Source organism: Taudactylus pleione, unplaced genomic scaffold (genome assembly GCF_031769625.1).
Source record: "Taudactylus pleione unplaced genomic scaffold, aTauple2 ptg000214l, whole genome shotgun sequence".
Classification (NCBI taxonomy): domain Eukaryota; kingdom Metazoa; phylum Chordata; class Amphibia; order Anura; family Myobatrachidae; genus Taudactylus; species Taudactylus pleione.
Genome location: NW_028284616.1, coordinates 4516566 through 4531105, shown reverse-complemented (window position 1 = coordinate 4531105; position 14540 = coordinate 4516566). Strand labels below are relative to the sequence as shown.

Genomic DNA, 14540 nt, shown 5'->3' with positions numbered 1-14540 from the left:
AGTAAAATTCCATTATATTACTATTTCTATTGTGGTCATGGTGTGGGCTGGGGAGGGGGTTTCCAGGCAGACAGAAACCCCCCCTGCGTTTGCCTAGGGCACGTCTAGAGTGTGATGCTTACAAAAGCTAAATATTATGGCCTTAACAGAAATTGTTATGCAAGAAAAACAGTGGGGTCAATTCAGTTAGCTGTAAGTCAGCTTGCCCTGCAAGTAAGTAATGTGCAACTCTTATGGTAACCTTGAACTAGCATAGGGCTGCATACAAAAAAACTACAAAGTGGGGGTGAGTTGATGTGCAAAGGCATATTGCCCTGCTATCTGCTAAAAGAATAGACCCCTTATAAGTGGGTCATATGTTTTCAATATCAATTTAGTATTAAGCGCAGTGTTTAGCAATGTGAAAAATTATTAAATCGCTAGTGCTAAAGCTTGTTCGAACTCAGTACTAAATATCAAGTATTTTCCCCTATATTTCCAAATAATCAGTTCAGTATATTGCATAAGGACATGTGTTTACAAAAACTCTTTGGCAAACTGAAATTTACTTATAGCATTTTACAAATTTTTGTAAATTAAAATATGAGTTGTGTTATAGAAAAGTGATGGTAACATTGATGCAGAAACTAACAAATATTGCTGTTTAACTATTTCAAAACAATTTGATTGGTAAAACTTTATGGTGCATTAAGTATTAAAACTGGACAGTTATTCATGTGCATGTGTGATGTGATTTATTTTGGTATGCCTAGGATACATTGGAAAGTGGGTAAACTAAATTTACATACCAAATTTTACAAAGCAGTGCGCTACTCACTGTGCATACATACAGTACAGGCACTAGGACCCAGAGTTTGCAGGAGGGCCCAATCTCCAATCTGATGTGCTACTGCACAAGTGACTGCAGCCTCTTAACCTGTGTGTGAGTGACCTAGTCAGAGACAGAGACCTAGTCTGCTTAGCTTGTGAGAGACCCCAGTGTATACCTGCTTAAAGCTGTTCCAGCATCCTGCACCACTACCTGCGAGCACCATACAGTCACTGGCTGGTGAGCTTTTATAGGACCCCGTTCTGCTCAAGTTACACTCCAATACCACTAGACATGTAATAGTGAGTACGACTATACATGTTATCGATCAATAAACCAACACCGGTTAAGTAACTGGGCTGTTCATAGTGTGAGTCATACACTGGTGTGTGCCTATATAATGATAGGGACCCATCTGATGGGGTTCACCTTGATGTGGTGGATGGGCAAACATCTTTGGGCAAACATGTACTAAGAACCTCACTTATACTCCATGTTAATTGTAGAGTTTATCAGGATTATGTTTACTATTGTTGTTCTTAGTACTTAAGAGTGTGTACCTGCATTCTTTGCTCCCTGTACTGTACCTATATAACTCTGCAATATCAACACCTGTACACACATAATTTCCAACACCAAATATATTTTAAGTGGATTGGGGTATATTTACTAAGTGGTGGCTTTTAAATCCTGTGGTTCTGGCTGCGGGATATAAAATTGTAATACTATTAAATGCAAAACCAAACATAGTTTGTATTGTTTTCAGTTCTACAACTAAAAATGCCACTAATCTCCGACTTTGAAAATCCATTGCTTCAAAAATATAGCCCCATGTCTGCATTCTTTCGCAACCTTCATAATCCTGCTTATACTCTTAGCTGGTGGACAATTAAAATGTATTTTGGAAAACAGTGATGCTTCCACTTTAAGTTAATGTAGTTCACAAATGTATTTTGAAACATTAAAAGACAGTTGTGAACTACATTAACTTAAAGTGGAAGTATCACTGTTTTCCAAAAAGTTTTTCATAGGTTTTTTTTTTATTGAAGTGTGCCCTCATACTTCTAAAATTAATATCTGGCAGTCATGTAATCTTTAGTTTGTCCAGCACTACCTGTCCACATATCTGTAGTTAAGTGGATAGTTGGTACAGTGGAATTTTCTAGTCAAAGAATAATTTTAAGTTTAACATCCCGGTACAAGTGAGGAATTGCCATTCTGGAAAAATAGAATTGAGATGTAATTTGATAGTGGGCACAGGACCTCAACTGGTCTAAAACCAGATGCACTGATGGCAGGTATTGGATCCAGATCTATTGCTAATGTAGCCTTCATGGCTTCAGTGATCTACTGTACAGGATGGTGGCTGTCCTACTTGATTCCTCTTGCAAATTATGTTTCACAGACAGTCTTCTTGATCCCCTTCGGTGATGAAGATTCGGCACCAACAGCAGCAGCAGCCGTAACGGGGAGTCAGTTTGCCTTTGCAAATTGGATCAAGAGCGCTACCTCCGATTGCTAATGAGGAGATTGATGATGAAGGTGTTGGCGGTGGAGATTGCACGTGCTGGTATCCATTCTGCTGGTAGCTGATGCTGGACTGCTGGTTATAATAAATGCTGCTTCAGATTTTGATAAACAACTTGAATGAACTTGTTGTAAATGATGTAACAGGGAGAAGGTGCCTAAATTGTTAACGTCCCTACCTCTACTTTCTATGGCACTACAAATGTCACAGATGGCTTTACAAATATTGTCCAGGATTTGGGGAAAAAATATTTCCACATGGAAGAGATGACTTTTTGGGATGTTTTGCCCAGGCATGACAAAGTGCTTCTTATCACTGACATGAACTGCTGCCACTGGTAGCTGACCTCAACACAACAACATCATCCTCCTGAATTTTATCAACTTCTTCTTGACTAAAACATGTTCAGTATTTGTCCCGTTATTGGCAAATATACACTACATCTGAAACACGCAATCTTTTCTTGAAATGTGTAAAATTAATGTAAAGACTTGAGAATTATTTTTTGAAACCAGAATAAAGGACTTTCAGCTTTTATTATTTTGGGGTGCAGCTGATGGAGCCAAAACGCCCAGTAAATACAGAAATATACACTGCCTCGCAAACGCACACAATCTTCCCTTTAAATATCAAAATTTAATTAAAAGACTTGAGATTTTTTTTTTTAAAGCAGAAAAAAAATGTCTTCTTTGGGATCATACTTGCCGACTTTCAGCTCCCTGCTTCCGGGAGGAAGCTGAATACCTGCAAACAGTGAGGGGCGTGGCCGGGCAATGGGTTTGTGTTGGGGGCGGTGCCGCACGATCGTGTCATTGTGGCCCTGCCCCCTCGCAATCCAAAAATAAAGGCAGTGAAGCAGGAGGCGGAGCTACGATGACGCGATTCAGCCCGAATAGTGTCATCGGGCCCCCCCGCTGCGGGGGTTTCTAGTAGGTAGGCGGGGGGGGAGGGCAAGCAGCAGCTGAGAGGCTTGCCTGCCTTTCCAGTGGGTCAGGAGTGGCACCCGATATTCGGGAGGCTCCTGACCAAATCGGGAGGGTAGGCAAGCCTGATTTGGGATGCAGCTCACTCAGACACAGAACCAGGGCCAGGAACAGAAATCACGGGGCCTAGCACACATTTTTTTAGGGCCCCCACACCATCCCTAGCAGGTAGAGAGAGACAGAGAATAAATAAATAACTATATAATGCAAAAACAACAGAGAAATTAAGTCGGGACGATACAGATCTGACCTTTCTGCAGCAGGTAACTTCCCCTGCCACTCTGACCACTCTCAGCTCTTTGCACTGGGGCCAGTCACTAGACTGTGATGTCAGGTCCCCCGGCAACTGCACTCAGGGAGGCGAAGGTAAGAGGAGGGGAAGAGGGGAGGGAGGGAGGATTATCCTCCTTCTTTGCTACGGTCTGTCTTATTATAGCAATGCTGTCAAGGCCGCTGCGGGCACCATATGTGATGCAGGGTGCCTGCAGTGCACACTGCATCGCAGCAGAGCAGCCAGCAGTGAAACATCTGTGGGCTCCTCCGGGGCCCCTAGAATCTCGGGGCCCAGTGTGGCTATGCCCCTAGTCCCCCCCCTCCCCCCCGTTGCTGGGCCTGCAAAGAACAGTATTTTTTGGTCAGCTAAACATGTAATCACACTACTGTCTCTGCCCCTATCGTCCAAGATATATACCCTTCAAATGTGTACACACTACACAGTAAGTGCAGCTCTCAGACTCTCAAAAGCAAGCAGATTGACAGCTATAGTGTCTGTCCCTTTATCTCCCTTTAACATGTACAGTTTAAAAGACCCTGCTTTTCTGTCCACCAAGATATAACACTTAGAAACTAGACCTTTTGTCAGCTAATCTTGAAATCACAGTACTGTGTCTGCCCTCATACACAATCTATACTGTAGATAGATACCCTTGTGAAAACAATTTTAAATGAAGCTTACTTTCAAACAAACATACACAGGAGTAGCCTGTATTGCAGAGTGCTTGCTATAGTGTCTGACCCTCGCAAACACACAGATTAAAGATGCCTTCTTTTCCGCCCATTACAACCACCTCCAATCCCAAATAGACAAAATTGCAGCACAGCCAACAACCCTCTCCATGCACTCTTCTCTAAAATGGCACCTGTATGCAATCCAAAAAATGCGAGATCCAACATTTCCTGGAAAATTAAGCTCTACCTTGTTTTGAGAACCGAATTTGGCGGGAGAAACTGATCCATGATTCGATTCGACTCCCCCAAAATTCGGTTCGGTCGGGTTCTCTGAAACTGAACAGCTCATCTCTAGTATACAACCGGCTTTTAAGAGCACTTCATAAAAGTTTTTTGAAAATTGCGGGTGTGCTATAATGACTTTACTACTCTAGAAGACACAAGCCACAAGGAGGTTGTGGCCATACAGTGGACAGCAAACAAATTTGTACAGCTGTGACTTATTTGGCTGACTACCTTTATGTTTATTACACACCAATTTACCATCTTATTTCTCTAGTTGCACCGTAGGTTTCAGTTCTGATACCTACCTATGGATGGCACTCATGGTATACTCCTTGTAGGCAGCATTTAAGTATCTACATTTCAAGGGAAGTGTAGATGCAATAGTTTTCAAGCTACACCTTTTTTAGTCCTAGGACTCACTCATCTTTACAAACAGCATGCAAACTTCTCCCTGGGGAAGTGTATATTCTATGCTGCCTTCTATCCTCACACCCTTTTATAATTTTCCTTTTGTCAAGTGAAGTAAAGATGCTGAATCCATTTGAACAGGCTTCATTCAACTCACAAAATGTTTAATCTTCTTGTGCCTTTACAGTTTTTGGTTTCTTTCATTTATTTTCTGACACAATTTTCCCCTGTATACCTTTTTGTCCTATCTGGATTTTCTCCCTCTGATCTGCCAGGATGCAGCCACAGTTTGAGCTAAAATTCCTTGTGACTATTCCATTGAAAGAATATTTTTCCTACATTACTATGATTCTCAAACTGATCTCTTTGACTGCCTAAGGATTCCCTTTAAACAAAAGAACCAAACTTTCCATGCTTAATCGACCCCAGTTTTTGTTTAACCCTCAACCATTTATAGCATGTGCTGGAGAAAAGTGATGTGTATTAGTGGGATTGTAAAGACCACTCCAGTTTCACTGCATTTATAAGATAGCTGACCCATAAGGCTGATATCATCTCAGTGGGCACTATTCAGAATGTAGAGGTCACCATAGTATAATCAACAAGTCTTCTTTAATTGCCTCCTATAAAGGATGGACATTCACAAGTTTATAATATTTTTATACAGTGACTCTAAAGCCGGATACACACTAGACGATATGTCGTCCGATCCGGCACTGAGGGGGGCACTGAGAAGTGACTTCTCACTAAAATAAGTCTGTTCTAAAGATCTACTGAATCACAGTATCATCGCCATTCAGCTGCTGGACCAACCAAGACCAACTGTAAGCACCTTGAAGCAAATATAAAAGCTGTAGTAATTGCCTCTTTAATTTACCACCCCTTGCTGGGGTTTATATATGCTTCCACCTTCATTGCCCTGTACCACCTGGATTAATTAATCTACATTTTACATCACTCCACCATGCACCTATTCAATTTACTTACTAATGCTACTCAGTTTCTCAGCACTCCATTCCAAACTGCTCTTTAGTCTCCAGTATCTGATGACTCCCTCCCCATAATTATTTCCCATCTCGGGGGGTGCCTAAACCTAACCACCCCCCGCAGCTGTCCGCGTCCGGCTTGCCTTCAATCGGTAAGCCGCATGTCGGTGTCCCGGCGTAGGTAAAATGACAGGCGTTGGGATTTCGATGCCTGTCATTTAGCCCTTGCCGGGATTAGACAGTCGGGAAGCAGACGGCCGCGATTCCGTCCATCGGCTTCCAGACTGCTTCCCGTTTCCTATGCACTTTGGAATTTCTTGAACAAACTCCTATCCATCCATGATCTATTTATTTCAAAATCCTGTGACCTTCTTGCCTACACAGAAACTTATTTCCTCTGACACTACATCCCTTTTAGCTATCTCCTACAGGGGACATCCAGACTCCCAGACCTGGAACAGACAAGGTAGTAGAATAGGCATTCTACTTTCTCCGTTCTGAGCCTTTTGATTCATACTCTCAAAATGTTTCTTTATCTATTCTCTCCACCTTCTGTGTTGCTGTCATTTATCACCAGCAAGTCCATTTTCCCTATTTTATTGTAACTTTGCTGCCTGGTTCACTTATTTTCTTTCCGTTCACTTTATTATGTTCATATTACGGAACCGATATGATATACCGGCGGACGGGATGCCGGCAGTCAGAAGACCGACAGCGGCATCCCGATGGTGAAGATCCCAATGGGCCGGTAAGTAACCTAACCTCCCCCTGGGGGTGCCTAAACTTAACCCCCCCCCTTCCTGCACCCTAACCCTTCCGAGTGGTGCATATCCCTAACCTCCCCCCAGTGGTGCCTAATCCTCCTCCCCGCAGCCAAACACTAACCCTCCCTGGTTGGTGCCTTACCCTAACCCCCCTCATCCCCGGCCTAACCCGCATACTTACCTTCGGAATGCCGGGGTCGGGATGCCAACGCCGGTCAGAATGCCAATGCCGGCATCCCTTCGGGATGCCGGCATTGGCATTCTGACCGGCATTGGGATTCCAGCGTCGGTATCCTGATGTCCGGCATCCCGTCCGCCAGCATCTTGATTGGATCCCCATATTAGATGATTTCAACATTCCCTTTAAAAACCACACTTTCTGCTGCCACAAAACTTTATTCACTTTCTCCTTTGGGCTCTTCCAGTGAACTTCCATTTCCTACCCACTGTAACACAATTCTGACCTTGTCTTTTCCTGCTTCTGCTTGATCTCTATATTTTTTTCTAACTTGGCCATCTTGCTTTTGAACTACAACTGCTTAACTTTTGCCTGTCCCCACGCTGCACCCAAATCCACATGCACACAGTGAAACCTAAATACACATTAGTATCCCATATTTATGACGCCACAAGGGTTCCACAGCACCTTACAAAGTACATGAACAAATAAGCGAACAAGAAAACAGTGAATTACAGTACAAAACAATGGAGAGGAAGATAAGCCGAGCAGCAGCATTGAGGACAGATTGGAGTGGTGAGAGGTGGGAATCGGGGAGGCCAGATAGTAGGCAGATACAGTAGTCCAATCTGGAGATGACCAGTGAGTGGATGAGGGTCTTGGTTGCATACAGGGAGAAAAAATGTCTGATCCTTGAAATATTTTTGAGATGGAAATGGCAGGACTGCGTGAGGCACTGAATGTGTGATTTGAAGGAGAGGATGGAGTAAAGAATAACTCCAAGTCGGCACACTTGGGAGCTAGAGGAGATGGTTGTACCGTCAATAGATAATCAAATTGTGGGAGTGAGGTTATATGGGAGGGTGGGAAGATGATCAACTAAGGCTTAGACATGTCAAGTTTAAGAAAGTGCTGGGACATCCAGGAAGAGATAGACAGTTAGAGAGATGAGCGAGGAGGGATGGGGAGAGGTCAGGGGAGGAGAGGTAGATTTATCAGATCTATAGAGTATCATCAGCATAGAGATGATATTGGAGGTCAAACGAGCTGATGAGCTCACCTAAAGAAGATACATAGAGTAAGAATGGGAGAGGTCCAAGAACAGATCCTTTGGGAACACCTACTTTTAGTGGAGGTGGGGGGGGAGGAATCATGAGAGGAAACAGAAGTTACGGTCAGAGAAGTAGGAGGACAGCCAGGAGGACAGTATTACGTAGACCAAGGGAGCAAAGGATTTGCAGGAGGAGAGGGTGGTCCACAGTGTCAAACAGCAGAGATCAAGGAGAATGAGAAGATAATAGTGGCCCTCGGATTTGGCAGCAAGGAGGTTGTTGCTGGCTTTTTTGAAAGCAGTTTCAGTGAAGTGGAGTGACCTGATCCACCTTTCATTTTCACTAAAAGTACTTTCCTGTTTACTCTAGCCCTAGGTAATGCAGCTCCAGCCTCCACATATAGGACCTAATTCCTTACGGATCACTATTGCAATTACGCACGCAGATAGCCGATTGTTGCATACTGCGCATGCATATGCATGTGAAGGCACCACTGCATGCGCAAAGGCACCACTGCGATCGTACTGCGATCGTACAGACTACGCAGACCCATCGCACAGTGATTGACAGGAAGTGAGCGTTTGAGGGTGTTGACGGGGGGAGTAGTTGGCGAAACGCAGGCATGCCAGTGCGTTTGAACTGCGTTACAGAGGCGTGCATAAATTGACCACTGCGTTGGCATACAGCTTGAGCTCTCACTGTGTGATGAGGTTAGCAATTTCTGAGTAAGGTCTGACCTTTTGTAATTGTGCGTGAGGGTCTGATATTACTCGATGGTACTGATGTAAAACGCAGGATTGCAAGGTATTACAGATGTGTGAAAGCGGTAGTGGGCATCTCTATTCTGGCTTTGGGAGTCTATAGTAGCTTTCCGATTGTCACAGTGGGTCTGCATGCGTAATCACAGCTGCGATCGCAATAGCGATTCATAATGAATCAGGCCCATAGTCTCCAATCATCCAAACATGAACTGTCTCAAAAAGTGCTCTCACCACTGGAGGAAATTGTAATTCTATGCCAACTTCATTCACTATAAATGAATCCTTTCATTTTACAACACTGATGTTTCATTTTCCAAGCAAACATATTTCTCTAATATTCAGCCAGCCTGCTATACCCATTGCCTCTTTGCTACTTGTCATGCTTATGTTATGGATATGGACTATTAGATATTGGGCAACATGGAACCCTATATGTTTATTAATTGTATAATACTTAGTTTTTGTAATTATGTGTATGTCCAGCTGCTGAGGTAATTATTTGTCTAAGAAAACGCCATGTAAAGGGCAGGTTGGCTTATTAATGTATAGTCCATTCGAACTACCAGTAAATAATCCAACAGAAGGATAATGATAAAATTATACTGTAAATTCCGGGCTTGCACTTCTTACAAAATGGCGATGCCCTGGAGGGTGTCTCACCTCCCCACCTTAGTGACAGCATGCTCACCCCCACCTCAGCAATGTTTGCAAGCAGAATCTTTGCTAATTTACACTGACACAGATAATCACCGGTCCGTACAAAGGGGGGACCACCTGACACGCAGATAGGGATAAATAACATATGCCACATAAAAACTTTGTACAATTCTTGGGATCCAATATGACATTAGGAATTTCTCCATCTTCTTGCTTCTCCCCACAAACAGATTCATGTAATTCAGTCTGCTGTGTTTTTTTTTTCCTTTTTGTTTATAAGAAAATTATGTGCCTAAGACTATCTTTAGATGTAATTTTTTTTGCATTGTGAGTATCTTTCTCATATTAAACTTCATTTAATAACATCTCACTCTATCGGATCCATTTGGCTGTTGATTTGGTTAATCCATGCTACATGTACTGTACATGTTATTATTTGGGTAATAATAACTGGGACTTAATTGTTGTGTAGGGAGGGCTTAATGCTTCTTATTTGGAGTGAGTAGCTCTTGAAACAATCTGAAGTGGTGGCAGAACCTGAGAATTAATAATAAGTGTGTGAATAAACATTTTTCGATAGACCAGGGCATTATGTAATAGGGTGAGAGTTTAGAAAATGTGAGAGTTTAGCAGTAATCTGTCACCTATTACATTGTTTGCATTTTATCTTCAAAATGGAAAAACATCTGGATGAGCGTTTAAATCGTGAGAGTTTTTGGAGTCTAAAAACATGCAAGTTTATATGTTCTTGTACATTGGCCGAGTTTAAAAAGTGTGAGAGTTGCTGCTAAACTCTCACTTTTTCTAAGCTCTCACCCTATTACATTTGGCCCCAAGTGTGTGTGTGTATTTTATTTTATTTTATTAAATCTGTATTACACCGATATCACACAGGCTCAAGTGAGTGCTGTTCTAGTCAAGTTATTGACAGTGGTTAGAGATTTTCGATCCATTAGAACCGGGTCTGTGACACTTTTCTGCCCACCTATTACGACCCACTACAAAATCCAAATCTGCACAATTTGAGAAGATATTTACTCATGCAAAATCCAATGCAATCCCGCCAACTCCTTACACTCCTAAATTCATTCACACCAGTAAATGAAGATGAAGTCTTTACACTGCTATATTCATTTCACATTGCAATCTACCTCTTGACCTTTTTATCACGTGTCTTCTATGATTCCTCTCCTCCACTGCATGACCACCTCTAAGTCACCTCTCCTCTCTCTCTCTCTCCCCTCCATTAAACAGACGCTCATCTCAATAATTCTAAAGAAACCATTTTTCAAACCAGACTCTCCTTCCAACTATCAAACCATCACAATTACACTGCCTAATTCACTTTAGCTCATACTTACCGACTTTGTATACATCCTTTCCAGGAGCAGTCCGGAGAGCTGCTGCTGCTGCAGGCCGGTTCGGGGGGTGGAACTGGACTGGTGACGTAATTAGGCCCCGGCTCTTCCTGGAAAAGTCTGCGATTCGCGGGTCCATGAGGAGGGGGCAAGGCCAATATACGCAAATCACACCATTTAGCCCCGCCCCCTCCTCACGAACCCACAAATTCCTCATTAAATCTCTGCATCCTGCCCGCTTCACTAGGTAGTGTGGAGGAAGCAGGAGATCTGCCTACACTTTTGGGAGTGCGGGGTGCTAGCCAAAATATTATGAGCCTCCCACGACTTCCGGGAGTGTAGGCAAGTATGCTTTAGCTTTTATCACTATATTATTGACTCTGCATTCAGGCTTGTGCCCTAAACAATCCACAGAGACTCACAAATGTGATCAGTGATCTACTTACAGCAAACTCTAATGGGGCATACACACGGTCAGATGTCAGATGAACGATTTTACCAATGATTTGAACAACTGAACGATTTTAGACTGTATTAAAATGAATGGAATCATCCAAGTCTGACTGCAAACACATCAGATGTCAGATATCGTTATCTGACAAGCGGGAATGCACATCGTTCATCGTTGCAGGCTCACATGTCAGATTTTCTTTCAGATATGAACGATTTTTAAAATCGTAATTCAAGTCTGAAATAAATTCTGACTGTGTGTATGCACCATTAGGGTCTCTTCTGAATTTGCATGCTACTGGGCCTCTCTACTGCTTTTGATTTTGTTGATCACCCGCTTCTCCTGCACAGCCTCCAGTAGCACCTTACATACATGAACGATGCCCAAAACTACCTCTACTCCTCTGACCTTTTCCATACTATAACATTGTGTGCAACAGTCTCTTATATTTCCACATTAATGTCCCACATCACCTTTCTCCCAAACTCCCCTTAAATCTTTCTAATGGAGCATACACAAGGTCAGATTTTTCTTCAGATCTGAACGATAACAATTTAAAAAAACGTTCAATCGTTCGTATCTGAAGGAAAATCTGTCAGATGAACGATTTGAACGATGCGCGTTCCCGATGGTCAGATAACGATATCTGACATCTGATGTGTTTGCAGACAGACTTGGACGATTCCATTCATTTTAATGCAGTCAAAAATCGTTGAAATCTTTGGTAAAATCGTTCATCTGACAAATCTGACCTTGTGTATGCTCCATTATTGTGAATAATTTTTCCTTAGTTTCCCAATCTTACTGTTGTGTTGTAACACTTGCCTTCACCCTCTGCTTTATCCTCACATCCAGTTTCTCTCCCAGGCCTGTCTCTTCCACATTATAATTAATACCAGCATAAGCACTTTTCTGACCTAGTAATAGAGGGCTGCCTTCACTCTGAATTGAAAATCTGGGTGGGATAGTGAGGGGTCAAGTAGGCTAGAGTGGGGGATGTAGTTAAATGACTGGCGGCCACGATGAAGCTGGTCAAAATCCCGACGGCTAATGTCTGACGGGGGATTTAAGATGGGAATAAGATAGGCGTCAGCATTTCGATGCCCAACGCCGGAACACAGAAGGACGCTAGACCGGATGAGGTAAATCCAGGGCGCCCTTAGAGTTAGTCGCACAGGGGAAGGTTAGCTTTAGGCACCCCTGGGGGGACTTAGGGTTAGGCACCCCCCGAGGAGGGTTAGGGTTAGGCTAGGGGAAGGGGGGTTAGGTGCCACTGGGGGGAGTTTAGGGTCAGGCACCCCCCCAGGAGGGTTAGGGTGCGGGAAGGGGGGGGTTAGGATTAGGCACCCCTGGGGGGACTTAGGGTTAGACACCACCCTGAGATTTTTAGGGTTAGGCACCCTTAAGGGAGGGTTGGGGGGGACAGGGGAGGGTAATAGCACTTACATGCCCAGTTGGGATCTTCATTCTCTCAGGCATCCGCCGGCATTTCAATACCGTTCCCTAGAGGGCTATGGGGCATGGTGATCCACTGTTGCACCCTCATTTATATACTGTATGTTCACACTGTTATATTTATTCTCTACATGTGGTGATTGTTATACCTACTTATTTTTCATGTATACAGTTGGAGGCACAGAGTAGAGGAAATGTGTCATGTCACCTTATTGACTCCACTCTCTCCTATACAACGTCATGCTGTTTGTTTCAAAGAAACTACTCTTATTTTTCATTACTCTTTGTATCTAAATTATTTATTTGCTCTCAGTAAGGGAGTCTAGCTTTATATTTACGTAACTTATTATTGCTTATGTTTCTTTCACTTTTTTTTTTTAAATTCCATACTGCCATTGTATTTTATTTTACATAGAATGTTTAAAACATATAGCTAAAATATAGTATAACCTTCTTTTACTGACAGTTTAAAGATGTATCCTAATGAGGTAGTTTATGAACAAGAATGAACTGTCTGAACACACACTGCTAATAGTGATCTATTGTGACATCAGAAGTCTGGTCCAATCAGGTTGGCAGACATACACTGGAGAGAGCTATTCTGAAACCGAGAGCTGACAACAGCACACAGGTTCTGGGCACCAACGACTGCAGTCTGCCAGAAAAGAAATGAAGCTGCCTCTCCCATCAGTCATGCTCCTCTGCATAGTAACAGCAGGTATTTAGCTCACCTAGGGAAGATAGTAGGGTAGAAAGCATCTTAAGGGGATTGCATGTCGTGTTTAACCCTATAAATTGTTACCATTTGTAAGGCTTTGGCATAATGATGCTTTGATGAATGACCTTTTTTTAAATAATCATAGATACAAAATTCATTTGTTTTATTTATTTTTTCAACAATACAAATAGAACAACTCTCTCCAATTAGTCTGTTAATCAAGACTGCATAATATGTTTTGAATTACCTGTTTCCGTATAGTCAACAGATGAAATGTTTTTATTTGCCTTTATCATTTTCCTATTAATGATTTGTATTAGGGATTGCCTTTTTATTATTTCTATTACTTTAATTATATTTTTGAAGGTTTGGTTTTATTTGTCAAAAATCCAGTGTCACAAAAGAAGATGTTGCCTAGGAAAGAAATCACAATAATATTTCTAAAGTAAATACATGTAAAATATGGTTACTGTATGGCAGCATTAATAGTAAACATTGTGCAAGAAATTATAATGAATATGTAAAACTTTATCTGACTTTTTTTTTCTGCTAGAACTTGCAATCCAGTAATTCTCTTTTACCTTAATGCCAGTTTAAAAGTTGATGGCATGCTGGTTAATCAACCACTTCATTGCTGCAAAAAAAAAAAAAAAAAGATTCAATATGAAATGGCATTTTGTAATATTCATATGTTTATCTATTAATAGGTATTTTGAGTGTTTTTCTGGAGTGTATACATATGCACAGTTAAATCCAGGAATGTTTACTTTAAAATTTAGTATTGGCTTTTCCTGTAGTGCTAGATGTAACCAAATCCTCTACTGTAAGCCTGGCAGAACTGTTTATTTCAGCTCAGTCTGGTGTGTTATGCCAAGACAGAATAATGACCCTTCTGACCAATCAGAAAAAAAGGGGACTATTGTCGCAAATGTATTTATTTTTTATACCTCTCATTGTTTAGAAGGTTCTACCGGAGATATCGCTTCCAAGTGGTTTGACTTTTCCAAGTAATTGTGCTTATAGATCTTGATAACCTATATGGCAATAAACCAGTAGTCCCACCCTTGACATATCTGGGGAATCCAAAAAGTGGCAGTTGAAGTGAGAAAGAGGAAACAAAACCACACATTTTAAATGATAAATATAATACATCTGTTTTTGCCCAGTTTTCCCCATTATATAGAGAAGGGGGTTTTAATA

General features: G+C 42.0%; 2 protein-coding genes across 2 annotated transcripts in view; both read left to right on the top strand.

Annotated features, from left to right (window-relative positions):
• LOC148517537 (E3 ubiquitin-protein ligase RNF170-like) overlaps window positions 1-2779 on the top strand; it is a 51982-nt gene extending 49203 nt beyond the window's left edge. The window contains exon 8 of the mRNA XM_088478404.1: window positions 2214-2779. The gene's annotated coding sequence lies outside the window, so the exon portion shown is untranslated. The remainder of the gene's footprint in view (window positions 1-2213) is intronic.
• Window positions 2780-13266: 10487 nt separating this feature from the next.
• Window positions 13267-14540, top strand: part of SPINK2 (serine peptidase inhibitor Kazal type 2) — a 38533-nt gene continuing 37259 nt past the window's right edge. The window contains exon 1 of the mRNA XM_088478507.1: window positions 13267-13340. Within this exon, the coding sequence (XP_088334633.1) occupies window positions 13292-13340 (49 nt within the window). The 5' untranslated portion in view covers window positions 13267-13291. The remainder of the gene's footprint in view (window positions 13341-14540) is intronic.